Source organism: Cyprinodon tularosa, unplaced genomic scaffold (genome assembly GCF_016077235.1).
Source record: "Cyprinodon tularosa strain WSP-4 unplaced genomic scaffold, ASM1607723v1 ctg298, whole genome shotgun sequence".
Taxonomy (NCBI): Eukaryota; Metazoa; Chordata; class Actinopteri; order Cyprinodontiformes; family Cyprinodontidae; genus Cyprinodon; species Cyprinodon tularosa.
In genome coordinates this window covers 1,540,740-1,567,781 of record NW_024039005.1, presented here as the reverse complement: position 1 = coordinate 1,567,781, position 27,042 = coordinate 1,540,740, and the positions used below count along the sequence as shown (strand labels likewise).

The following is a 27,042-nucleotide window of genomic DNA, read 5'->3' as shown; positions in this document are numbered from 1 at the left end:
ACAGAAAAAGGATAATTACTTTACCGCCATCTGGCCTGCAGAAAACAGGCTGCCAGAGCCCAGAGAAGGTTGGCTTCTATACAGCTTCTCATACGCGCTAATAATCCCTGATTTAATCCCTACTGGTTGCTTTTATTCCTCATCCCAAAACAAGGTTATCCATAGCAGGTTAGAAGGTATCGTCCCAATAAAACTGATTCACGTTTAAAATTATTTTCCAAACGGTACACAGATGTAGAAGGTTTGCTTATGAAGTCCTGATTGTTTTTCAGGTCCTAAAGTATCTGGTTGCCTGTGATCATCTTTGTGAGCTGGGCTACGATGAAGCACAAGTGGAGGAGGCTTTGGAGATGTTTCAGAACTGCGAGAGCAAGGTGATCGAACTTTACAGGTGCTGGTCATAAAATTAGAATATCATGAAAAAGTAGATTGATTTCAGTAATTCCATTTAAAAAGTGAAACTTGTATATTATATTCATACATTACATACAAACTCATATATTTCAGATGTTTATTTTGTTTAATTTTGATGATTACAAATGACAACAAATGAAAATCTCAAATTCATCATATCAGAAAATTAGAATATTACTGAAGACCAATAAAAACAAAGGATTTATAGAAATGTTGGCCAACTGAAAAGTATGAACATGAAAAGTATGAGCATGTACAGCACTCAGTATTTAGTTGGGCCTCCTTTGGCCTGTATTACTGCAGCAATGCGGCGTGGCATGGAGTCGATCAGTCTGTGGCACTGCTCAGGTGTTATGATAGCCCAGGTTGCTCTAATAGTGGCTTTTAGCTCTTCTGAATTGTTGGGTCTGGTGTATTGCATCTTCTTCTTCACAATACCCCATAGATTTTCTATGGGGTTAAGGTCAGGAGAGTTTGCTGGCCAATTAAGAACAGGGATACCATGGTCCTTCAACCAGGTACTGGTAGCTTTGGCACTGTGTGCAGGTGCCAAGTCCTGTTGGAAAATGAAATCTGCATCTCCAAAAAGTTGGTCAGCTGCAGGAAGCATGAAGTGCTCTAAAACTTCCTGGTATGTGGCTGCGTTGACCCTGGACCTCAGAAAACACAATGGACCAACACCAGCAGATGACATGGCACCCCAAACCATCACTGACTGTGGAAACTTTACACTGGACTTCAAGCAACGTGGATGAAGTGCCTCTCTTCTTTTCCTCCAGACTCTGGGACCTTGATTTCCAAAGGAAATGCAAAATTTACTTTCATCAGAGAACATGACTTTGGACCACTCACCAGCAGTCCAGTCCTGTTTCTCTTTAGACGCTTCTGACGCTGTCTGTGGTTCAAGAGTGGCTTGACACAAGGAATGCGACAGCAGAAACCCATGTCTTTCATACGTCTGTGTGTGGTGGTTCTTGAAGCACTCACTCCAGCTGCAGTCCACTCTTTGTGAATCTCCCCCACATTTTTGAAGGGGTTTTGTTTCACAATCCTCTCCAGGGTGCGGTTATCTCTCTTGCTTGTACACTTTTTTCGACCACATCTTTTCCTTCCCTTCGCCTCTCTATTAATGTGCTTGGACACTGAGCTCTGTGAACAGCCAGCCTCTTTAGCGATGACCTTTTGTGTCTTGCCCTCCTTGTGCAAGGTGTCGATGGTCGTCTTTTGGACAACTGTCAAGTCAGCAGTCTTCCCCATGATTGTGTAGCCTATAGAACTAGACTGAAAGACCATTTAAAGGCTTTTGCAGGTGGTTTGAGTTAATTAGCTGATTAGAGTGTGGCACCAGGGGCCATCAATTTTGAACCTTTTCACAATATTCTAATTTTCTGATATGATAAATTTGAGATTTTCATTTGTTGTCATTTGTAATCATCAAAATTAAACAAAATAAACATCTGAAATATATGAGTTTGTATGTAATGTATGAATATAATATACAAGTTTCACTTTTTAAATGGAATTACTGAAATCAATCTACTTTTTCATGATATTCTAATTTTATGACCAGCACCTGTATGTTCACATTTCAGTGAAAAAAGGTCAGAGGTGTCAAGAAACAAAGTACAAATACTTTGTTACTGTACTAAAGTACACTTTTTAGGTATCCATACTTTACTCAATTACTTTTTTTTCTTCCTACTTCTGACTTCTACTCATTACATTTTCTATTCCTTACATTTTTAAAACAAACGTTACTCGTTACTCTTGGCTTCGGTTTAATGTTTCAAATAAAATGATACGACTGGCATAAAATCAAATACAAACAGCTTAAAAATAAAACTCACAATTATCTTGAATTAGCGGGAGCCCTGAACCCGTTTCTCTGAAACAAGCCGGTCCCATCGAGGCGTAATCGGAGACAATGACACACCAAGTGTGCTCCTGATGTCCAGTCTGCTCCGTAGCTTTGCTTTGGTCGCTGTAACCGCAGAAAATCCCACTTCATAAAGATGTTATACATATGCAGTGTTGGGCACGTTACTTTGAAAAAGTAATTAGTTATAGTTACTTCTCCCAAAAAGTAACTGAGTTACTCCACAATAAAAGTAACTAGTAAAAGTAACTATTGCGTTACTTTTGCGTTTCTCGCCCCCGTAACCCTCACACCCGGCCCCCACCTTCTCGCCGTGTTTCCAAAGCCAGCTGAATAGAGCGGACGACAAAGACAAGAACCTGCAGACAGTTTAGCATTTATTGCAACTCAACGTAAATGACATCAGAGGGGAACGCCATGGGAAGTTTTATAACAGGACATTCAGATCTGGTGAGTGAATGAAATTATTAACTGGGGATGTCTAATTCAGAAATCCTGTGTGTTTGGGCCGTTATAGATACTGCAACATCTATCTATCTAGATCTATACTCTGTGTGTGACATAAAATATGGATCTTTATCCCTGCCACAAAGGCCATCAAATATGTTTAAAATAAAAAATACAGTAGGTTGAAAAGGCAGAGTATCCATCCATCCAGATTTCTCTCTTTCTCCATATAAGCTATCATTTGATCGTTCACGCTCTCCATAGTTCTCCTGTGGCGCGAGCACAGGGCGACTGTTGCGCGCCTTTAGCGAGCATGCGCGTTTCCTGTCGCTTGCGCTGTGAATCGTGCCGCCTGCGCTGTGCGGAGATGCAGAGGAAACCGTATCTGATGGGGAAACGCAGCTCGACGTAACACCGGTATTTCCATGTGGAAAACGCTGTTTTGCTGCTGGAGTCCTCCTCACTCTCCATCTCTCTGTGTGTGCTGTACGTTAACACCCGCCAGCAGAAACACCCACCTATTCAACTGACAGACGGAATCTCACTATACATCAGCCATTCTCATCCTCCCCTCTCTCATGACAAGGCGCGCACGAGTCCCATCATGAAAAAAGGTTCATTGTGCGACCTGAGTAATGCGCAGTAACGGGGTGTCTGCAATGGTAACTACGTTATAGTTACAGTCAAAGTAATTACTAAAACAAGTTACTTTCAATGCCGTTAGTCCCATCACTGTAGATATGATGCGTCTTGAACTGAATTATCCTCAAGAGGCACAAATTGTACGGAAGAGGATTAGGGCCACTGGGGAAAAAAAAAGTAAACTGATTTTTCTTATTTTATTTCAGTATAGTATGGGAAAAAGTCATAATTCTGACTTTTTTCCCATGTTAAACTGAAATAAAATTTAAAAATCAGTTTACTTTATTTTTTTTTTCCCAGTGGCCCTAATCCTCTTCCGTACAGATGCACTGATGTAATTGGGAGATAATACCCCAATGTCTTATATTTTTCAAAATAAAACATCACTCAGACTCTGATCGTCGAGAAATCATAAATATATATATATATATATTTTTTTTTTTCTGTGCGGCCCGGTACGAAATGACCGACCCCGCGGTTTGGGACCGCTGCTTTAAGTAGTTTTTGGAGCTCATACTTTTTCACTTTTACTTGAGTAAAGAGGTCAAGTTGATACTTCAACTTTTACCAGAGTATTTTTAAACTGCAGGATCTATACTTCTACTGAAGTAACAAATGTGTGAACTTTTGACACCACTGAAAAATATAAACAATTAGCAGCCCACCCAAAAATATTAGTTTTTATTTTCCTTCATACTTTCTTTTGGAAATATGAGTTTTATTTTCCAGGATTTAAACTTTGCTTGATTGGCCTGATTTGAACTATATTGCTTAGGACCAAAACAACAATGAGCCGTTGCACTGCAAAAAAATCTAGAAATAAGTCAAAATGTCTTAAATTAAGTGTATTTACCCTTAATTTGAGTAGGTAAATAAGAATTAGTTGCCAATGAGGATATTTACTCTTGAAGTAAGATAATTACAGGTGCTGGTCATAAAATTAGAATATCATGAAAAAGTAGATTGATTTCAGTAATTCCATTTAAAAAGTGAAACTTGTATATTATATTCATACATTACATACAAACTCATATATTTCAGATGTTTATTTTGTTTAATTTTGATGATTACAAATGACAACAAATGAAAATCTCAAATTCATCATATCAGAAAATTAGAATATTACTGAAGACCAATAAAAACAAAGGATTTATAGAAATGTTGGCCAACTGAAAAGTATGAACATGAAAAGTATGAGCATGTACAGCACTCAGTATTTAGTTGGGCCTCCTTTGGCCTGTATTACTGCAGCAATGCGGCGTGGCATGGAGTCGATCAGTCTGTGGCACTGCTCAGGTGTTATGATAGCCCAGGTTGCTCTAATAGTGGCTTTTAGCTCTTCTGAATTGTTGGGTCTGGTGTATTGCATCTTCTTCTTCACAATACCCCATAGATTTTCTATGGGGTTAAGGTCAGGAGAGTTTGCTGGCCAATTAAGAACAGGGATACCATGGTCCTTCAACCAGGTACTGGTAGCTTTGGCACTGTGTGCAGGTGCCAAGTCCTGTTGGAAAATGAAATCTGCATCTCCAAAAAGTTGGTCAGCTGCAGGAAGCATGAAGTGCTCTAAAACTTCCTGGTATGTGGCTGCGTTGACCCTGGACCTCAGAAAACACAATGGACCAACACCAGCAGATGACATGGCACCCCAAACCATCACTGACTGTGGAAACTTTACACTGGACTTCAAGCAACGTGGATGAAGTTCCTCTCTTCTTTTCCTCCAGACTCTGGGACCTTGATTTCCAAAGGAAATGCAAAATTTACTTTCATCAGAGAACATGACTTTGGACCACTCACCAGCAGTCCAGTCCTGTTTCTCTTTAGCCCAGGCAAGACGCTTCTGACGCTGTCTGTGGTTCAAGAGTGGCTTGACACAAGGAATGCGACAGCAGAAACCCATGTCTTTCATACGTCTGTGTGTGGTGGTTCTTGAAGCACTCACTCCAGCTGCAGTCCACTCTTTGTGAATCTCCCCCACATTTTTGAAGGGGTTTTGTTTCACAATCCTCTCCAGGGTGCGGTTATCTCTCTTGCTTGTACACTTTTTTCGACCACATCTTTTCCTTCCCTTCGCCTCTCTATTAATGTGCTTGGACACTGAGCTCTGTGAACAGCCAGCCTCTTTAGCGATGACCTTTTGTGTCTTGCCCTCCTTGTGCAAGGTGTCGATGGTCGTCTTTTGGACAACTGTCAAGTCAGCAGTCTTCCCCATGATTGTGTAGCCTATAGAACTAGACTGAAAGACCATTTAAAGGCTTTTGCAGGTGGTTTGAGTTAATTAGCTGATTAGAGTGTGGCACCAGGGGCCATCAATTTTGAACCTTTTCACAATATTCTAATTTTCTGATATGATGAATTTGAGATTTTCATTTGTTGTCATTTGTAATCATCAAAATTAAACAAAATAAACATCTGAAATATATGAGTTTGTATGTAATGTATGAATATAATATACAAGTTTCACTTTTTAAATGGAATTACTGAAATCAATCTACTTTTTCATGATATTCTAATTTTATGACCAGCACCTGTAGATAATATGCACTTGAAATAAAACAATAAATTTGTTTGTTTTTATTTTAAATGTAAATTGTCTTATTCCATTGGCAAAGTGTCTCACTAACCTCCAAAATTCAAGAAAAAATCCACTTATTTTAAGAAAAAATGACTTATGTAGATTTCAATTTTTTCTAGTGTGGCAGATATTAAAGCAACATCACAGCCCCTTACAGCACAAAAACAGCAATTTCACCAACATATTTCTGAAGTTTTGTGCAATATTTACATTTGTATACAACTATTATATTTGTATTTGTTCTAATGTATTAAAATGCACAGCGGTTTGATTTTCCTTACTAATCCTTGTTTCTTGTTGAAGTAATTTCCCTCTGGGATTATTAAAGTACGTCTGTTTCTCTTCCAGGCTGCAGAGTTCCTGCGTTTGCTGACTCAGTTTAATGAGATGGGCTTCCAGCAAAGCGCGATCAAAGAAGTGCTGCTTGTTCATGAAAACCACCGTGAGCGAGCGCTAGAGGAGCTGATGACACGCATGGCGTAGGCGGCTGATCGTCTGTTTGACTTAGATCTGGCTTAAATCATTATTTAACTGAAGCTGCTGCAGAAATTAAAATGTTTGATATCAAAAATCAGACTTTGTTCAAATACGTTTCTGATTTTTTTTTTTATTTGCATATTGATTTAAAAAAAAGAAACATTTAATGTAAAAAAGGACGGAGCTTTAAATAAACAGCCACAGAAACATATACAGAGGGGGGGGCATGGTGGCAAGGCTGGAATAAAATCCTAACAAGAGTAAAATAACATTTTAAAAGTTCCCTCTCATCCTGAACACCGAACAGCCTCCATCCGACGGACCGACTCCCTCACTGCTGGCTCACAGTGGAGTTCAGAAATCCCGTCTTCAGGTTCGATTTCGCAGCTTTGGAGAGATCCCTCTGCAACCAAACATCAACTTTATGAATGACAGAAAACAAGGACAATGTTCCAAATATAAAGATTCTGTTTGCTCTGCAATTACTGCCTGAATTATTTTGTTTAAATGTTTGTTTGGATTTGACCTGCTGACCTTTGTGCCCATTCGCCATTTTCTACCTTTCCAGGAAGGAAATTAAGCAGTTAGCTAAAAAAGGGTCAATATCTGCTTTAAAAACTGAAGAATGATTTTCTACATTCTGTTTAGTCTCTGTTAAGATTTGTGAATTTAATAAAGAAATGTTCCAACAGGAAATCGAGTAATTTTGGTTGCACAATCAGTCCCAGCTCGTGGAAAAGTGACGAGTTGTTTTCAGTAATAAAGGTGAGAGCCGCCAGCGGCGGGGGGGGGGGAACAGGAGAAAACAGCCGTTAGTGAGCAGAGTGAGGGGGGGGGGCATTTATCCACATCTACTTTCCCACTTTATAAATTCCATTTGTTTCATTTCATTAACCAAAAACAGCCTAGAAATAAGTAAAAATATCTTAAATTATGAGTATTTTCCCTTCATTTGAGCAGGTAAATAAGATTATTTGCCAAAGGAATCAGTAGATTTACTCTTAAAATAAGATAATTAGATAATATGCAGTTGAAATGAGACACTGCAATTTCTTTTTTCTTATTTTACCGTAAATCTAAATTGTCTGTTTCATTAGCAAAGTGTCTCACTTAGCTCCTCAATTCAAGAACAAATGCACTTATTTTACGAAAAAAAAATGAATAATTTAGATTAAATATTTTTTTTCATTGTGAGTTTTTGTTTCTGTGTGGTTATGATGAAAGATTCCAATCAACACGCTTTCTAACCTGACTCCGCCAGATGGATTTGCTCCGCATATCCATCTGGAAACCTTCCGTTGAAGTAATTTTGGGAAGGGGCAAAAATACTGGTTAGCTGATTGGCCTATGTTGGTGATAGACGGGCCAAATAAACCAATCAGATCAACGAAGCATATGACGTACTAATAGAGCTAGGGAGCACTCAAACCCTTGCTGAAACCAGTCGGGAGAAGAGCAAAAACATCTTTTCCTCTGAGAAAAGCCTCCAGATCAGTGTTTTGCTCTTCTTTCATTGAAGAAATACTCTGTAATTCAGATAAAACTTGCTCGATAGCCACGCTAACGCTAGTTTCATCGGCTGAAGCCGCCATGTTCTTTAGACTGAACTGTCGCGCTTCTCGTTGCGTCACACCTCAACCCGCCTTAAAGCCAACGCTGATTGGACGTTCGTTTGATGAACGGCTCCAAATTTTCTTTAACGGAGAGTCTCCAGACTGATCTGCGAGTGAAACCTTGAAAGCTCGCGAGATCAGGATGGTCTCACGAGGCTACACGCTTTCTGCTGTAGATTCAAATTAGTTCAGGAAACTAAACACCAATAAGTATTAGAGGAGCAGCTGAGGACTGAAGCAGAGGCCTGATAGCAGCTTTATGAACAAAAAAAACAATCCAATCATTTCTGCTTCTGATCCAAGAAAAACTTCTACTGTTTAAGAAAACATTTAGGTTTAAACTTGTTTAAAAACCTTAAAACAAACAAACAAAAACGGTCTTCTACAATCAGATAGATGATTACATTTAATAAAATGAGGTGTTTCTTAGATGAAGCCCAAAGGCACTAAATATAAATGTGACGACAGTTTAGATATTTCAACACTGGAAAAAATCTAAATCTAACGAAGTAAATTTTTTTCTTAAAATAAGTGACTTTTTCCTTGAATTGAGGAGGAAAGAGAGACACTTTGCCAGTGGAGCAAGAATATTGTGCAAAATAGTGCAAATTATGTCATTATTTCATTTAAGGGTAAAAATATTAATTCCATTGATAAATCATCTTATTTACCGACTCAAATTAAGGGTAAATACACTTAATTTAAGACATTTTTACTAATTTCTATGACATTTTTGCAGTGAAACTGGCTGTAGATTTCTGCTTGGTTTATCTCAAAATTAGTAAAAATGTCTTAAATTAAGTGAATTTACCTTTAATTTGAGCAGGTAATTAGGATTATTTGCCAACGGAATGAGTATTTCTACTCTTACAATAAGGCTTTTAGATATTATGCACTTGAAATAAGACAATGTAATTTTTTTATTTAAGTGTAAATTGTTTTGTTCCGTTTCCAAAGCGTCTCACTTAAATCCTTAATTCAAGAAAAAATGCACTTATAAAAAAAAAAAAAAAAAAAAAATTATTTAGATTTATTTTTTTGCAGTGTGGCTTTTAACTTCAGATTACTTCAACAGAAGTTTATGAAAATACATTTATTTTAAGACGAATATATTCTTTTGTGTTGTTTTTTTATGGCCATATCGTAAGATTTTCCTCTTTAAAAACAAAAACAAATTATGTTGGAAGAGTTTTAATGAAGTTTTATCATTTTAAAGTATTACAGGTATTAATAACTTTAACTGATAAATTACCCAAAAGATGCAGAATCATAGTTTAAAAAAAAAAACAGAGAAAACGGTTCTGTGAGGCGGGCAGCACTCGTTCCCTGACTAGTTTAAAAAGAATACAGATTATTTTAGCAGGCGGGACGTTTGGGTCGCCGGTCGGACATTAAAAAGCCTTTTTGACAGCCGGCAGAATCTTCCACCATGAACCCCACTATGAAGGACTGGACCAGGGCTGTCAAAGTGGTTCCAGAAAGGGCCGTGTGGCTGCTGGTTTTCTTTCCACCCAAGCAGTAGATCCAGACTCCAGTCATCTCATCAAGGTGAGTCTAGTCTTAACCTGATGACTTGATGGGATGAATAGAGTCTGGTGTGCTACTGCTTGGGTGGAAAGAAAACCAGCAGCCACACGGCCCTTTCTGGAACCACTTTGACACCTGTGGACTAGACAGATTTTAAACCCCATTTACCGCAAATTCCGAATAGGAGCCGGCAATAGAGTTCAAGGTGACATCTTGTGTATCCTGAGACCTTGGTGTTCCACATGGAGTGTTTCTGATATTGGAGATGTTTTCCTTGTTCCTCTCTAGCGCACGCGGCGTCTTTCCATGTCCTGGTGTTCGCAGGCCAAGACTCTACAACCAGACCAGGCAGGGATTATTTTCTTACTCATTTGGTTTTGCTTTTACAGGTGCTGGTCATAAAATTAGAATATCATGAAAAAGTAGATTGATTTCAGTAATTCCATTTAAAAAGTGAAACTTGTATATTATATTCATACATTACATACAAACTCATATATTTCAGATGTTTATTTTGTTTAATTTTGATGATTACAAATGACAACAAATGAAAATCTCAAATTCATCATATCAGAAAATTAGAATATTGTGAAAAGGTTCAAAATTGATGGCCCCTGGTACCACACTCTAATCAGCTAATTAACTCAAACCACCTGCAAAAGCCTTTAAATGGTCTTTCAGTCTAGTTCTATAGGCTACACAATCATGGGGAAGACTGCTGACTTGACAGTTGTCCAAAAGACGACCATCGACACCTTGCACAAGGAGGGCAAGACACAAGAGGTCATCGCTAAAGAGGCTGGCTGTTCACAGAGCTCAGTGTCCAAGCACATTAATAGAGAGGCGAAGGGAAGGAAAAGATGTGGTCGAAAAAAGTGTACAAGCAAGAGAGATAACCGCACCCTGGAGAGGATTGTGAAACAAAACCCCTTCAAAAATGTGGGGGAGATTCACAAAGAGTGGACTGCAGCTGGAGTGAGTGCTTCAAGAACCACCACACACAGACGTATGAAAGACATGGGTTTCTGCTGTCGCATTCCTTGTGTCAAGCCACTCTTGAACCACAGACAGCGTCAGAAGCGTCTTGCCTGGGCTAAAGAGAAACAGGACTGGACTGCTGGTGAGTGGTCCAAAGTCATGTTCTCTGATGAAAGTAAATTTTGCATTTCCTTTGGAAATCAAGGTCCCAGAGTCTGGAGGAAAAGAAGAGAGGCACTTCATCCACGTTGCTTGAAGTCCAGTGTAAAGTTTCCACAGTTAGTGATGGTTTGGGGTGCCATGTCATCTGCTGGTGTTGGTCCATTGTGTTTTCTGAGGTCCAGGGTCAACGCAGCCACATACCAGGAAGTTTTAGAGCACTTCATGCTTCCTGCAGCTGACCAACTTTTTGGAGATGCAGATTTCATTTTCCAACAGGACTTGGCACCTGCACACAGTGCCAAAGCTACCAGTACCTGGTTGAAGGACCATGGTATCCCTGTTCTTAATTGGCCAGCAAACTCTCCTGACCTTAACCCCATAGAAAATCTATGGGGTATTGTGAAGAAGAAGATGCAATACACCAGACCCAACAATTCAGAAGAGCTTAAAGCCACTATTAGAGCAACCTGGGCTATCATAACACCTGAGCAGTGCCACAGACTGATCGACTCCATGCCACGCCGCATTGCTGCAGTAATACAGGCCAAAGGAGGCCCAACTAAATACTGAGTGCTGTACATGCTCATACTTTTCATGTTCATACTTTTCAGTTGGCCAACATTTCTATAAATCCTTTGTTTTTATTGGTCTTCAGTAATATTCTAATTTTCTGATATGATGAATTTGAGATTTTCATTTGTTGTCATTTGTAATCATCAAAATTAAACAAAATAAACATCTGAAATATATGAGTTTGTATGTAATGTAAGAATATAATATACAAGTTTCACTTTTTAAATGGAATTACTGAAATCAATCTACTTTTTCATGATATTCTAATTTTATGACCAGCACCTGTAAATGCAGCGTAAAGATAACAGAAAACTCAAAGCTGGAGTATTTTCAGTAAATATACAGAAACTTTCTCCTCATTCTGCAGTTTCAGGCTAAGATCAGGTCCTACCTTGCTGGCAGATGGAGGTGGTTTCAGTGTAAACGTCTGGCCTGCATTAAGAAAGCTGTTTGGAGTGGAGACAGTCGAGGGCCCGTTGATCTAAACCAAGAGAGGAATACATGTTTGTTTCTATTCGCTGCCATTAAATCAGACCAGCGTCATATTTCTGAAAATATTTCACCTTTCTGATCTTTCCAGGTGTGGGAGTGCCTCCAATCCACCGCTTCGATGGCGTTCTCGTCATTGTTCCATACAGCATTTCCTCTTCGGTTTGCTTAGTTTTCTTCAGTTGCTATCAGTGGACATCAAGTTAAATCACTTAGTAAAAATATGAACCAAATATTTTTTTTAGCTTCAAATATAAAGCAATAAAAAAGGTGAAAAAGAAGCCATACCCTTTCCAGTTTCTCCCTGTCTTTCTCTTCGTTGTGCTCCTGCCACTGCTGCTGCACAAATGTGAGAAATTTCTGTCCGTTGACCAGGAAGTCTCTGCCGTGCTCCTGCTCCCAGACATCGATCTGGGTTTTCAAAATCTCCTCTAACTGAAATGAGACATTAACAACCCGTTAGCCCTGTCAGGAGAACAAACTGTATTTTATCTGCTGACTAAAAGTAGCTTTTCAGCTAAAAAAATGAATTCAGATCTTACAGATTTCCTTTAAAAAAACAAAATCCACCTTAGGTAAGCTCTTCTGGAGCTGAGTTCTCTGCTTTTGTTCCTTTAGAAGGTTTCCACCTCTGTTATTAAACCTTGAAGGATCGTTAGTTTTTCTCTGCAATACGGAAACACATTAAGATACTTTAGAACATGAAGTTTAGAATAGAATCAGTGATTTAAAGATTAAACTTACCTCTAGTTCCAAGTACAGGTCCCAGTTTTCCTGCCACTTTGTAACCCCCATAAAGAGCTCCTTGTGGTCCTCATAGTACTTCTGCAGGTACCGGACCTCAGCCTCATGCACGTTCAGAAGCTCCTCAGTAAAAACATCTGGAAACAAAGAGTTGGGAAGTTTTTCTGAACTTCGCTGCCTTGGATCAAACTCATCTAAAGCTGATGCTGGTGAAGATTCATCCAGGTCAGTCATTCCAAAAAGCAAAACAAAAACACAACAATCCACTGGACTTTGTTTCCAAGTTTGAAGACGTTTCTCTTCCATCCAGGAAGATTTTTCATTCAAAATGTCAGAAATAGCGTTTATCCAGCAGCCCAATGTTAGAATAGGCTTTGTGTTTCTGCACCTTGATGCTCGATCTCCCTGATTCTTTTTCCTGAAAAGCTGAAAAACTCTTAACAACACTTCATAATAATATAATGGGCCCCCTATCGGTATCGGCCTTTAAACTGAATATCGGACATCGGCCAGCCCACCGATATTTAACCCGATATTTGATCAGCTTCTGAGTTTCTAAAGTCTAGAAAAAAAATAAAAAATACTACTTCTTCCTCTTCCTCAAACACTTTTTTACAGACTTAAAAACTTCTAAAGACGAGGGAAAAAATATTGATCCATTAAAATATCCCAATATCTTCATATGCTGATATATTGCCATTTAAAAACACCATATCAATCTCTTTTACTAATGAAATATTGCTATATGTCATCGTTATGCTACGAAATCCCCCGAAAATTCACCAAATGTTGCCATATTTTTATATGTTGATATATTGACGCGGAATCGATCTATTTTACTAACAAAATCTCACAAGAATTTGCAAAATATCACGAGAGTTTGTAACAGAACGATGAAATTTCACGAGATTTTGAAAGTAAAATAGATCGATACCGCGTTTTTAAAAATCAATTTGATATCAGCATATGAAAATATATTTGAGTATATTATTTTTCAAAGTGTCAGAAATGGATAACAAAACCGCTATTTTCAATGACTACTTATTTTTGTCCAGCTTTAACATCGGTATCGATATCGGTTATCGGCTACATAAGTTTTAAAATATCGGCATATCGGATATCGGCCAAAATCCCAATATCCTGCATCCCTACTTCATAAATTATATGTATTAAATAACCAAGAGACATGACAGGAGATTCTAATAGAATGAAATTATAAACTTAGTCCGATCAGAGAAATTGCTTAGAACGTACGGAAGGCAGCCGCTCACCTCTGTCTCCCACATCATACACGTTAGCAGATGATTAGACATCCACGGCTCCAGCCTTATCAAAATATCACCCTTTGTTCTTAGCTGAAGGACGCCGCTCTCATTCCATTTCCAAATATTTGCAACTACAGAATGAAGATTATAACTCTATCCAGACAGAGGAACTGTCTTAATGTGATTAAAAACATCAGTTCTGATGCGCAACAGGCAGCCAATACCAAGGTGTAATAAATTCGACCATTTTCAATGATAATCATCCTAACACCAACAATTTGCCTTGTTTTTGTTTAGAAAACATGCGAACTGAAAGGGACGAACGGGGCCAGCTCTTTGGAATGGAGGTCGTTTGGCTTCTTTAAGCCGGGCGGACACGTTTGATTTTTTTGCTCTTTTGGGGACGATTCTCCAGTTGTGTGAGAATTTTTCGATCGGGCGGACTTTCAGCCTGATGGTGTGGTGTAGCTGTACAGGGGGTAACGAGGGGCAATTAGCCCCTAACGACCACCCCCCATCAGGAATCTTAAGGTCGGGAGAAAATCAAACATGTTTGAAATTCAGGCGGCCGTCATAAGGTGGTCAAACAAGGATTCCTCTTCTTCTTCCTCTCAGATGTAAACCCAGCAGCATGGCAGGGGGGGCAATGAGTAAAATGGAGTTCTTTCTGTCAAACTGTCAGACCGTAGTAGCCACGTTAGCTCAGCCATGTCTTTGTCCAAATACGTCGTCTCCTTTTCTTTTTAGGGCTTTCAGCACTAAATTACCCAAATATCCAAGGCAGCGCGTTTCACTCTAGTGAGCTTCATGTTCCTCTGCTACTGGTTTGGCTTCTGGATAGACGAGTCCGAGTAGCGCCATCTCACTGCGGAGCTGAGTCCCACCTGTATTTTAGACGTACAGTGTGAGCAGGTAGATCGCATCAGAGCGCCGGGCCGCACAGCGAGAGAACAAACTGGGCAGTTAAAGGGAATTGTTGGTCTGGCTGAATAGGCGAGGTTCTATGTTCCCCTGTGAAGGGGTTGGAGTTGATAGCGGGAAGGGATACCTTCGAACTGTTCAGAGACATAGACAGGTATGGGGCATCACAGGCTAACAAAAGATCCAAACGACCCCCATTCCAAAGGGGTGGACCCGTTCATCCATTTCAATTTGCATGTTTTCTAAAGGCTTTGTTTGTATAAAGCAACTTAACTGACTTTTTGAATTAAAGAAGCTTCCTGGGTGGAAGAGAAACGTCTTCAAACTTGGAAACAAAGTCCAATGGATTGATTTTTAAACTTGTTTGAAAATCTAAATCAAGCAGATCTATTCACCATCATGATATGCAGTGAAGGCGTGCTGCTGTTCGTCGCTGTAGAAGCATTTCTTCCACAAAACAGCAATCTCTCCCCTGATGGCCTCGATCACACTCTTCATGCTCTTTATTTTCAGCAGCTCCAGGCGCTCCAGTTCTGCTTGGAGCTGTAAATAGAACTGATGTTACCACCACTTGGTTCTGCTCCGGTTAACGGAGGCGTTTACTGACAGACCAGGAAGCTTTCTTACTGCCTCCATGTTTTTCTTTTTGGAGTTGACCATGTGCTCAGAGAAAGCTTCCCGTTCTTCCTGAGGAACTTGAAGCCTTTCCCACAACTCCTGGATCTTAGAGCGGAAACCTGAACAGAGGAGCTCCTTCTGTGCCTTGCGTTCTTGCAACTGGGGGGGGAAATATATAACAAAAATGTACATTTCTAAAAATGTTAACCCTTAGTCAAACAATTAACACAAACAACACAGTAGGGTTTTTTTCTTTCTTCGAAATCTAAGCTAAATCTTTTCTAGGTTGGAGCTTTGTGGCTGACGTCTTCCAGGATCCAAAAGAAATTAGATCTTACATCGAAGTAATGCTTTTTTTTTTATTTAAAAAACAAACAAACAAAAAAAAACAACTTAAACAAATACAAACGAAAATATGGCTCCTAAACTTTCGTAAATCTAAGACTCACAGAGCACGGCATGGTAACGGCACGGTCAGAAAACCCTGAGGCACCAACCTTCCTCCCACTAAATAACGTCCTGTAGTTATTCTAAAGTCAAATTTTAACCTTGTGCATAAGTTTTAAACCTAAATTATTGATATAACGCATGAATTTAAATTAAATATCAATATGAAATAACATGAAATGTGAATCCGTGTAAATCCGTGTATCATTCGTTCTTTCTATTTTCAATTGTCAATCAAAAAACAAAAAATAAAAAATTGACTGGTTATTTTGTTTTTTATGGTTAAACCAAAAACGAAAAAAGGATTTGTTTTTCATATATCAATTCTAAGCTCAGATCTAGAATACGAAATGGAAAAACGGACAGCAACGCAGAATTTGATTTTAATATTTAATCGGTACAGTTTACATGACCCGGAAGTTTGGTGGAGCGTTAGCTAAAAAAACAATTGGCTTACTCCCACCACGTTCGATCAAGCTGCACCAGATAAGGCAGTCGGACCTATCAGCCATGGACAGTTACGCTCGAGGATCCAAGCGTGTGACTCTTAAGGAGGAGGACATGACAACGGAGAAAATCAGCAGGATTTTCCAGGTATAACTTTTTTCTTGAAACTTTTCTGTGCACTGTACTTTTAACTAGCAACAACAAACAGCGTTCTAGCGTCGCCATGGTAGCCACTTCATCACCCCACTGCCTCGCAAAGAGCTATTTCCGGGTCACGTAAACTGTACCGATTAAATATTAAAATCAAATTCTGCGTTTTTCCATTTCGTATTCTTGATCTGAGCTTAGAATTGATATATGAAAAACAAATCCTTTTTTCGTTTTTGGTTTAACCATAAAAAACAAAAAACAAAATAACCAGTCAATTTTTTATTTTTTGATTGACAATTGAAAATAGAAAGAACGAATGATACACGGATTGGACAGCAACGCAGAATTTGATTTTAATATTTAATCGGTACAGTTTACGTGACCCGGAAATAGCTCTTTGCGCGGCAGTGGGGTGATGAAGTGGCTACCATGGCGACGCTAGAACGCTGTTTGTTGTTGCTAGTTAAAAAGTACAGTGCACAGAAAAGTTTCAAGAAAAAAGTTATACCTGGAAAATCCTGCTGATTTTCTCCATTGTCATGTCCTCCTCCTTAAGAGTCACACGCTTGGATCCTCGAGCGTAACTGTCCATGGCTGATAGGTCCGACTGCCTTATCTGGTGCAGCTTGATCGAACGTGGTGGGGGTAAGCCAATTGTTTTTTTCAGCTAAAGCTCCACCAAACTTCCGGGTCACGTAAACTGTACCGATTAAATATTAAAATCAAATTCTGCGTTGCTGTCCGTTTTTTCCATTTCGTATTCTTGATCTGAGCTTAGAATTGATATATGAAAAACAAATCCTTTTTTCGTTTTTGGTTTAACCATAAAAAACAAAAAACAAAATAACCAGTCAATTTTTTATTTTTTGATTGACAATTGAAAATAGAAAGAACGAATGATACACGGATTAATATGAATATCAAATATACATAATATGGCTTAAAGTCAAAACTAAGCATAAAATAATCACCTGGCGCCTATAAACATAAAACTAAAAACATTTTGAGCGAGCTGACCTGACTGAGAAGAAGCTTCAGGGCTGTGATGTTGTCCTTCGACAGACAAAACGCCTCCTCATCTTCGCACATCACATCCATCTCAAAACTGGTCTCAGGATTCTGCTCCAGGTCGTTCATGCAAGCAACGATCTCCTTTTTGGTGTTGGTGAATTCATCGTGACGACGCTCCTGGAAAAGAACGACATTTTAAAGATCAGTTCTATTCAGTTTATTTCTATAGCTCCAATTCACATCATGTCATCTCAGGTCACTTTCCAGTTCACCAGATCATCCAGTCAGATTGATTCAAAGTTTTCTATCTAAGGAAAACCAGCTGATTGCATCGACTCTTTGACTCTTCAGCAATCCCTCACACTAAGCATGCTTGTAGCGATAGTGGAGAGGAAAAACCTAGTTTTAACAGGAAGAAACCTCCAGCAGAACCAGGCTCAGTGTGAGCGGCCATCTGCTGAGGCCCACTGGGGTTCAAGGAGACAGAAGCAGACATAGAAAAAGAAGCATAGATACAAAAGTCAACTGTCAACCAGCTCCACAGGCGGCCCCGTCCAGGAAACACACAGCCAGGCAGACGTGCTCCGAGCCAGCTCCCATGTCAGAGGATGAAGAGAGCACATCCAGTTAGTCACAGTCAGAGAAACAGGACTACACTGGAAAACAGGCCAAGCTCCAACATCTAGAAACAAAGGTGTTGATGGCAGCAGCACAGCTGATATTTCTCTCCAGGATGGAGTCACAGCCAAACAGGAACAGACCAGATGAAGCTACTATGAGAAAAAGCAGAGAGAGCAGAACGTTAGAGATCGAACTAACAGATTCTGCAGAGTGGGAGAATAGAGATAGAATGAAGCAGAATGATGAAAAAGGGGTCCCTATGTCCTCCAGCAGTCTAAGCCTATAGCAGCAGAACTATAGAGATAGCTCAGATCAAAAGTAAAATGGATGAATGAGAAAAGGCTCTGAAGCTACCTTCTCTTTGGTGCGCTCATCAAGGAAGCTACTGTAGGCCTGAAGCTGCTGCACTGATGGGACCAAGTTCTGGTCAATAGTGAAGGGGGTGGTACACATGATGTCACACAGCTCCCGGTCTTTGGCAACCAGGACTTTAAGCTCATCCAGTCGCTGTTTCTTTTGTTCTTTCAACACTTCTACACGAGTGCGGCAGTCCTTCTCCATCTGCAGGATGGTACAGCCTTCCTCCTCCTGCAAATAAACCAATAAACGCTTCAATGGAACAGAAAACTACTGAAGATGGTTAGCCAAAGGTCCTCCACTGTGATTAGAATAAGTTACTTATAACTGTGTTATTCAGCCCCATCCTTTAGAGCAAGGAAACGAAACAGTCGATCTTTTCCCACTTGAGTTGTAGATAGAGCACATTGACAAACGAAAACTTTTTTTTTTTTTTTGTGATTGCAAAGTAGGGATAGAACGGTTTATGAAAACCGCCCGAACTGTTCGGTTCAACTGTCTCGGTTCGGTTCGCGTGTGTTGCGTTCGGTTCATGCGCTGCTCCTTTTTCTCATAGGCGAAGCGTTTACACTCCAGAGCAGAAGGTGGCGGTACTGCGACCAAAGCCAACCACCAGTAGTAAACAAGAAGAAGAAGAAGCGAAGCAGCGTAGCCGGGTGTAGCAGAAAAAATCAGTTGTTGTGGAGAATTGTGTGGGTATGGGAGTGGGAAAGAACAGGAGTTGGAAGACGCGCCAGCAGCACTTTATAGGTCTGCTGTATGGGACCATGCGTGGAGCCCGTAGAGCAAAACACTATCGGTGCTCGTGTCATTTCCAGAAAGTCATGTGACTGACTCAGGAGTTGTTTCTGACTGACTGAATAAACTGTGTTTCTGTCAATATGATGCATCTGCTAAAAAAATGTTTCATCTTTTGCATTTTATCATTAAAATTAACCAAAATGTTGGAGCCGTTGCGTTTTTATTTTAATTTGCTCGTTGTGTCATCCTGTTCCTCTCAGTTATCACTCAACTAATGTGAATTAGTCAATTTAAAATTGACTCTTATTTTATTTACTGTTTTTACTATACTTATTGTTTTTAAATTATGATTTAAAATCTTAGTCCACAAGAATCCTCATTCGTTTTCCCCTAAATTCTCCCTTTATGATTTATATTTACATTTATTGGCTGCATCCAAAAATATCAAAGATATTTTCAATTTAAACACAGATGTGAAGTAATACAATATAACCTACAATATCTTAAATAATATTATTGTACTAGGCAGGATCGGACTGGTAATCTGTGATACCGGGCATGTACCCCAGTGGGCCGGGCCTAATTTCAGCGTGTGAGGGCCGGCCATCCTTAAATTATACCGGCCCCAACACTTTCTCTCCGGCTGAAGCTCCGGTGACAGTAGATAACTGAAGGAGCTTAAGAAGTCATCCAATGTTAACTACCTAAATGATGCATGCAGTATATATATAACCTGACTCCACCAGATGGATTTGCTCCGCATATCCATCTGGAAACCTTCCGTTGAAGTAATTTTGGGTAGGGGCGAAAATACTGGTTAGCTGATTGGCCTATGTTGGTGATAGACGGGCCAAATAAACCAATCAGATCAACGAAGCATATGACGTACTAACAGAGCGACGACGAAGAGGAGCCAATCGATAGATCAAACTCTTGCTGAAACCAGTCGGGAGAAGAGCAAAAACATCTTTTCCTCTGAGAAAAGCCTCCAGAGCAGTGTTTTGCTCTTCTTTCAGTGAATACTCTGTAATTCCCATAAAACTTGCCCGATAGCCACGCTAACGCTAGTTTCATCGGCTGAAGCCGCCATGTTCTTTAGACTGAACTGTCGCGCTTCTCGTTGCGTCACACCTCAACCCGCCTCAAAGCCAACGCTGATTGGACGTTCGTTTGGTGAACGGCTCCAAATTTTCTTTAACGGAGAGTCTCCAGACTGACTAGCGAGGGAAACCTTGAAAGCTCGCGAGATCAGGATGGTCTAACGAGGCTAGTATATATAGCCCTTCCTTGTGACGGTTGGCATATGGTGTCATTTTCTATTTCTTCAAACTGTAAAATCATTGCAACAAACTAAATTATAATAAAACTAAAATTCTTTCTTTAAACCAAACTACAATGTTCCTCTTAAATTTGGTGAATTAATGTTTGAATATTTTGCAAAAATCTGTTGGGGTGCATGATGGGGTTTTGCATCCCAAAGGTTGCCACCTAGACTGGCGGTGAACTCTGACACGCCGCTGAGCTTTCATGGATTCATTCTTGAAGAACTGCCTGTCTGCCTCTAGATTGGATTGTTTTATGTTGGTGTTTTTACAACACTTACGTTGTAGACCTAGTGTGTCTGAGTGGGAGTCTGGCTGGCTTCGTGGAAGTGTGGACGTTACGCAGCAGCAGTCACTGTGGCGTTAATAACCAAAGCCAGCTTCTTTTTTTTCTGGGAGGGTGTCCATAAATGGGCCGGTGTAGAAGAAAAAATGCCAGGGCCGATAAACGCTCCCAGTCATCAAATCAATTCAGTTTAGTCTGTCAGAGAAGCTGCCTGCAGTGTCTTTAAAGGTCCAGCAGGTGTCAGTATTCTGTGAGACAGAATCATCAGTAGAATTTGGCTTCAAGGCGCCTCATTAAAGGCATACTATGCAACATTTTTCAGTTAATTAATGTGTTCCGTAACGTTTTGCATGATTAAATGAGTCATTTCAGGTTGAACAAAGGTATTCTCGGCCACCCTGGTGGTCTGTGGGGGAAATAGCGCACTTGCAATTGCAGGAGCACCGACCCGCACCCACAGGCTCAGAAGTCTCGTGAGAGTCAGTCTTGCTTTACGGCGAGAACTGCTACACGCCCCCAGTTGAAAGCATGCTCGTTGCTAGCACAGTGGCGATCTTTGTGCAGTTATCATGGCGGAACCAGCGTGAAAACAGCGAAAGCCCATGTCGGAGCAGGCAAGAAAGAGGAAAAGGGCTCCGGACAGCGCCTATCTGCTAAGGTCAAAACAACCGTGCCTGGTTTGACGGAGAAACCAGGAGAACAGCTGAGCATATTTACGACAGTGCACCTTTACTTTCGCCCTCTGTGGGGAGCCTCGCTGGAAAATCAACACCGGTTGCATAGTGTACCTTTAACCATCACAGGGAAATTTATTTTGTATAAGAGAAAATCTCTATACTACAGAGAATGGGAGGAAAAAGGTATCTGGGCCATTTTACATCTTATGGACACAAAGGGTGATATTCTGGATTACACAGTATTTAAAAGAAAATATAATTTAGATTGTCCACGGAAACCATTTCTATCTCTGATTAGGGCAATTCCAGCAACCATTAAATATTTGGTCAAAGAAATGATTAAATATTCTGATGTAACACCGATCTTTCCCACTATAGATAATTACGATTTTACGGATCTCAAATTTAATAACAAACAACAATAACAAACACATAAACAACACAATTTTTCCTCTCCCAGTTAAGAGGAACTTATCTTTAAACGTGTTTTCAGAGACGGAAGTTCTTAAGGTCAGAACCACATTTTTCTCATTTCCTATATTACCAAACATGAAAGAAGTTCATTTTAAAACTATAAATAATATATATCCCTGTGCTACGAAGAGGATTAGGGCCATTGAAAAATAAATAAATAAAAGTTAACTGTTTTTTTTTATTTTATTTTATTTCAATAAAGTCAGAATTCTGACTTTTGTTATTGTCAGAATTCTGATTTTTTTCCCCATACTAAACTGAAATAAAATAAAAAAATCAGTTAACTTTTTTTTTTCCCCCACTGGCCCTAATCCTTTTCCATACTGTGCAGAGTTCTTAAGTTTAAGATTTAAATGTGATGTTAATGTAAGTAACTTTTGTCAGAAAGATCTAGAAACACAAGAACATCTTTTTTACAGTTGTGTGATTAAGTCAACGAAAAATGTGATTCCTAATTCTGAATATAAAGGAGTTAAATTAGGCATTACTTTTCATCATAAAAATGTGGAATTTTTATGCAATATTATTTTGATTATGGGAAAATTCTTTCTCCACAAGTGCAGATTCTTTAAAGTTTCTCCAAATTTTCAAGCATTCCAATTTATATTATAAGTTTTCATGACTCATGAAACAACAAGGCCTTAAAATTTTCAGACTTGATAGCAATAAACTTTAGTTAAACCCCTGTGTTTTTTTTTCTGTTTAATTTTTCTTTCTCATTCTTTTATGTGTATTTTTCTAAAAGAAAACAGTTATGGATGGCATATGTTCAATTGTACGTTTCTGCTTTACTGAAAGTGTTTTTTGGATTTATGAAAATAAAAGTTAAAACCATCAGAGTTACTTTGATTGTACCTCAAAGGGTGGCAGCTGCAGCTCGCTGTATAAAACACTAAGCGCATTCTTACATGACTCAATGTTTTTTAATAATCGCTGCTTTAGTTCCTGCTCCTCAGCAATCATCAGATCCAGCAAACCCTGCAGAGTTAAAAACAGAAATAAATACATTAATAATACATATAATAACTCCAGCATTGGTTGCTTGGATTTCCAACACTCACTTTTACATGTTTATGAGCCTCGTTGGTTCTGCGGAGCCGCTGCTCTTCAGGAATCCCGATTTCGTCCCAGATTTCCTGCAGCTTCACCAGAGCCCTGTTCAGGTAGGCCACGGACTCCGCTGCGTGGACTTCACTGGACACGAGTGGGAATAAAAGCCGAGCGCATTAAGCACAAATTAGTTTAAAGTCCAGTGCTTAGCCTTAAAACTATTAGGCTAATATTAGCTAGCTGACTATGCTAGCTAGCTAAACTTTAAATCCAGTTTATTTCAATCCAGTTGGAACAAATACAGTAAAATAAGGTACATTTCACACGTTAACATTTCACCAGCCTATAGTTATATTCTTGTTAAATGTTTAACTCAAACCGCATCTCTTATTAGCTAACAATGAATAATAAAAATAAAGAAACAGGATTCCTGATAACAAATAAAAAGTCCGGTACTAACCTCACTCTCATTTCTCTGCCACAGAAAACCGAAACAAAAAGGTGGGGACAACTTTTCTAACCCCAAAAAACTCAGTGGCTCACAAATAAAATAACTAGTAAAGATAAACGGCCCCGCTGGCTGTCTAACGTTGGTTTGGTTTATTTAAAATCTGCACCGAAACAAGAACTGAGCGCTGATTGGCTGCTTGAAATACCGGAATCGGTCCGTTTTTAACACCATACTGCCACCATGTGGATTGGAGTACGTATCGCACCGGCCCTGCTTGTTCTCCAACAGAAGCTTCCATATGAGCCTTGGTCCAACTCTTTTTTTTTAATTATTTTTTTTTATAAACTTTATTAGAAAACGTTTAACAATACAGAAAAACAAACAATTTCCAATGAACAATCAGCAGGGGTTTGAGCAAAAATAATAATAATAAAAAATAAATAACTAAAAAATAAAAATTTATTAAATAAAAGTACAAATAGTAATAATAAATAGAAGCATATAAAGGGATTATATAAATACTTTAAATTTAGAGCATAAAGTTATAGTTTTAGCAGCCATTTTGTCATTGGAGGAGTTGCTTCATTTAAAAAAGAAATACATGGGGGTTTAGTCACAATAATTTTACATTTGTGGATATAAAACTTGGACAACAGTAACAGAAGATTACATAAGAAGAAATGTTCATAAAGTTCTTTTTTATATTTTGTGATTTAAAATAAAACATCTTTAAAATAAAGTTCAAATTTATCATAAATATTGTCCAGAATGAAGCGACAGATACCTTGCCAAAAACGCCTGGCGTGTTCACAGGACCAAAACAGATGAGAGACAGATTCTGAGTAAATGTTGCAGAAAGTACAAGTGGTATCAATGTCCTTTTTATATCCTTTGGTCCAACTAAACAGGCTTTTTAGGACTTTAATCTTCACACAGGCGGAGCTGTATAAAATCAGCTCTTCAAGGTGTAAACATATAAGCTTTGTGTGGTTTTAAAATTAGGTAAGAGGATTAGGGCCACTGAAAAAAAGTTAACTGATTTTTAAATATTATTTCAGTTTAATTTGGGAAAAAATACGGAATTCTAACTTTAATCTCAGAATTCTGACATTTTTTCTCAGAATTCTGACTTTTTTCTCAGAATTTTTACTTTTACGTGCCTGAGGGGTCCCCAGTGATGCTTTTTAATTAATGGAAGAGCAGAAGGTGATTAAAACCAGAGAGCTGGTCTCTAAAACAGACATGGCTACGACTTAATGCTAACATTTTATTACCTGTCAGAATTCAGTCAGAATTCTGAGAATAAAGTCAGAATTCTAACTTCTTTCCTGTATTAAACTGAAATAATATTTAAAAATCAATTAACTTTTTTTTCAGTGGCCCTAATCCTCTTCAATGTAAAATGTATTTAAAACTTTTAAAGAAAAGTAAAAGTAAAAAGAAAAAAGTAAAAACTGCTGGTGAAGATTCTCATTCATCCAGGAAGCCTTTTCAATTCCAAATGTCAGAAATAGCTGACAGAGCTGCTTTATAGTTGATTTTATAGTTCGGCTACAGTATAAAGCAACTTCCTGGATGGGAAGCAAAATGTTTTCAAAATTGGAACCAAAGTCCAGTGGATTGTTTTTAACTTTTTAGGAATAAAAAGTTCAAATAACAAAAACTGGGAATCAAAAAATAATAACAAGAAAACTTGGAGATTATAAATTAGTTAATTGTGAATTAGGGCTTAAACAATTTAGTAATCATTCAATCATTAACTGGAGTATAGAGACTCTAAAACCTGCCGTTAGCTGACAGAGCGACCCACTTAGAGCAGGAATTATACAAAAAAAATGTATGTATTTTTTTGTTTTACCTGGTTTCATTTAGTAAAAAGTCTTCTTTAAGGAACCTTTGGCTGGCCAATTATTAATCAACAAAATAACTGACAGATTAATCTATTTTCAAAATAATCATGAGTCGCAGGCCTACAGTGAATGTGCCAAACCGCAGCCCCACTTTAAGAAGATAGTTTATTCAGAACATAATTCTTATACAGGTCAGACCTGCACTGCTGCACTACTACAGCCTCACATAACTTATTGGAAGATGTCAAAAAGCTCTCTAGTTTTCACTCTGTTTTTAATTGGATTCTGGATTTTAAAAAGACAAACAAATAGATAAAATTTGTATTTTCCTCATGCAAAAAAAAAGCCTAATTAAGGATTCAGGCGTCACTTAGAGCTGGATTATAAATAATCAAATTAATTGACATATCATAATTAATTATTGTAATTAATTAATTGGCAATAGGTGGGGTACACCCTGCAGAATGCTAGTCGGTCTTTGGGCAACGCAGAAACAGGCAGGGTGAAAAACATCCAACTAGATACTTGCACAGATTCCTAATCCCATTTCAGATTAGCTACTTAAACCAACATGATTGTTTTTAAAATGTAGGGGGAAAAAGTAGGAGATTTGATGCATGCAGAAGGAAAACATGCAGACAACATGCAAGATGATGTCTGACCAGGATCCAGATCCAAAGCAATATATTATAAACTGCGCCACTGGTGTATGATCATGTTACATCTCTGTTAGCATATTTGGAAAAAGTAATTTGATGTATAAATGTTTGTCTACTCCTGGTGAGTTATAGGTTTAAATTCGATTAGCTGACCTTATTTCGGTGCAGGACAGCTCACTGCTTGTGTCTCTGGTGTTATTTATACTTCTATCCCTGAGAGTCACCGTTGTTTTTATATCCCCAGGTGTTTACTGAGCCCAGTTCATTTAGGGATGAAGTTGAATCCATATTTGATGTGCCCCCCCCCCCCCCCCCCCCCCCCCCCCCCCCCCCCAAGCCTGCACAATCTGCCTGCAGCTGCAGGTTCTTCCCAGAGCTCAGTTCTTTCATGGTTGCACAAAGTACTGAATTCTCTGTTTCATTGATCCTTCAGAATGAGGAGTTCTGATGAAAATGAAAAAGAGAGATCATATCTCTCCTATTCTGGCTTCTCTTCATTGGCTTCCTGTTAAATCCAGAATAGAGTTTAAAATCCTCCTTCTCACATATAAAGCCTTAAATGGCCAAGCTCCATCTGATATCAGAGATCTGATTGTTCCTTATGTTCCTAACAGAGCACTTCGCTCTCAATCTGCAGGTTTACTAGTGGTTCCTAGAATTTCTAAAAGTAGAATGGGAGGCAGATCTTTTAGTTCTCAGGCTCCTCTCCTGTGGAACCAACTACCAGTTTTAGTCCGTGAGGCAGACACCCTGTCTACTTTTAAGGCCAGGCTTAAAACTTTCCTTTTTGATAAAGCTTCTAGTTAGAGTGGCTCAGGTTATCCTGAGCTATCTCTATAGTTCTGCTGCTATAGGCTTAGACTGCTGGAGGACATAGGGACCCCTTTTTCATCATTCTGCTTCATTCTATCTCTATTCTCCCACTCTGCAGAATCTGTTAGTTCAATCTCTAACGTTCTGCTCTCTCTGCTTTTTCTCATAGTAGCTTCATCTGGTCTGTTCCTGTTTGGCTGTGACTCCATCCTGGAGAGAAATATCAGCTGTGCTGCTGCCATCAACACCTTTGTTTCTAGATGTTGGAGCTTGGCCTGTTTTCCAGTGTAGTCCTGTTTCTCTGACTGTGACTAACTGGATGTGCTCTCTTCATCCTCTGACATGGGAGCTGGCTCGGAGCT

The 27,042-nt window shown here is 39.0% G+C and overlaps 1 protein-coding gene and 1 long non-coding RNA gene across 2 annotated transcripts; one reads left to right on the top strand and one right to left on the bottom strand.

Annotated features, from left to right (window-relative positions):
* Positions 1–14: 14 nt before the first annotated feature.
* On the top strand, positions 15–7,130 carry LOC119787433. Its single transcript, XR_005281320.1, has 3 exons — positions 15–68; positions 273–374; positions 6,306–7,130. It is a non-coding gene; the product is annotated as an uncharacterized LOC119787433 (long non-coding RNA).
* On the bottom strand, positions 6,553–23,529 carry LOC119787431 (protein regulator of cytokinesis 1-like). The gene is made up of 14 exons (XM_038291298.1): positions 23,368–23,529; positions 22,919–23,051; positions 22,713–22,835; positions 18,355–18,588; positions 17,386–17,556; positions 15,334–15,483; positions 15,102–15,249; positions 12,521–12,657; positions 12,347–12,442; positions 12,065–12,211; positions 11,851–11,961; positions 11,679–11,768; positions 9,743–9,907; positions 6,553–6,837 (listed from the first exon to the last, which is right to left on the bottom strand). Exons 1-14 carry the CDS (start codon positions 23,376–23,378, stop codon positions 6,766–6,768), a joined length of 1,788 nt encoding a protein of 595 aa, XP_038147226.1. The 5' UTR covers positions 23,379–23,529; the 3' UTR covers positions 6,553–6,765.
* Between the last annotated feature and the right edge of the window lie 3,513 nt (positions 23,530–27,042).

What these genes read in the sequence shown, in the direction of transcription:
- LOC119787431 (XM_038291298.1), bottom strand. An exon ending in TCCAGAAGAGCTTACCTAAG is followed by an intron (nt 12,212 to 12,346) that starts GTGGATTTTGTT and finishes GTCTCATTTCAG; the next exon opens with TTAGAGGAGATTTTGAAAAC. An exon ending in CACCTGGAAAGATCAGAAAG is followed by an intron (nt 11,769 to 11,850) that starts GTGAAATATTTT and finishes CTCTTGGTTTAG; the next exon opens with ATCAACGGGCCCTCGACTGT.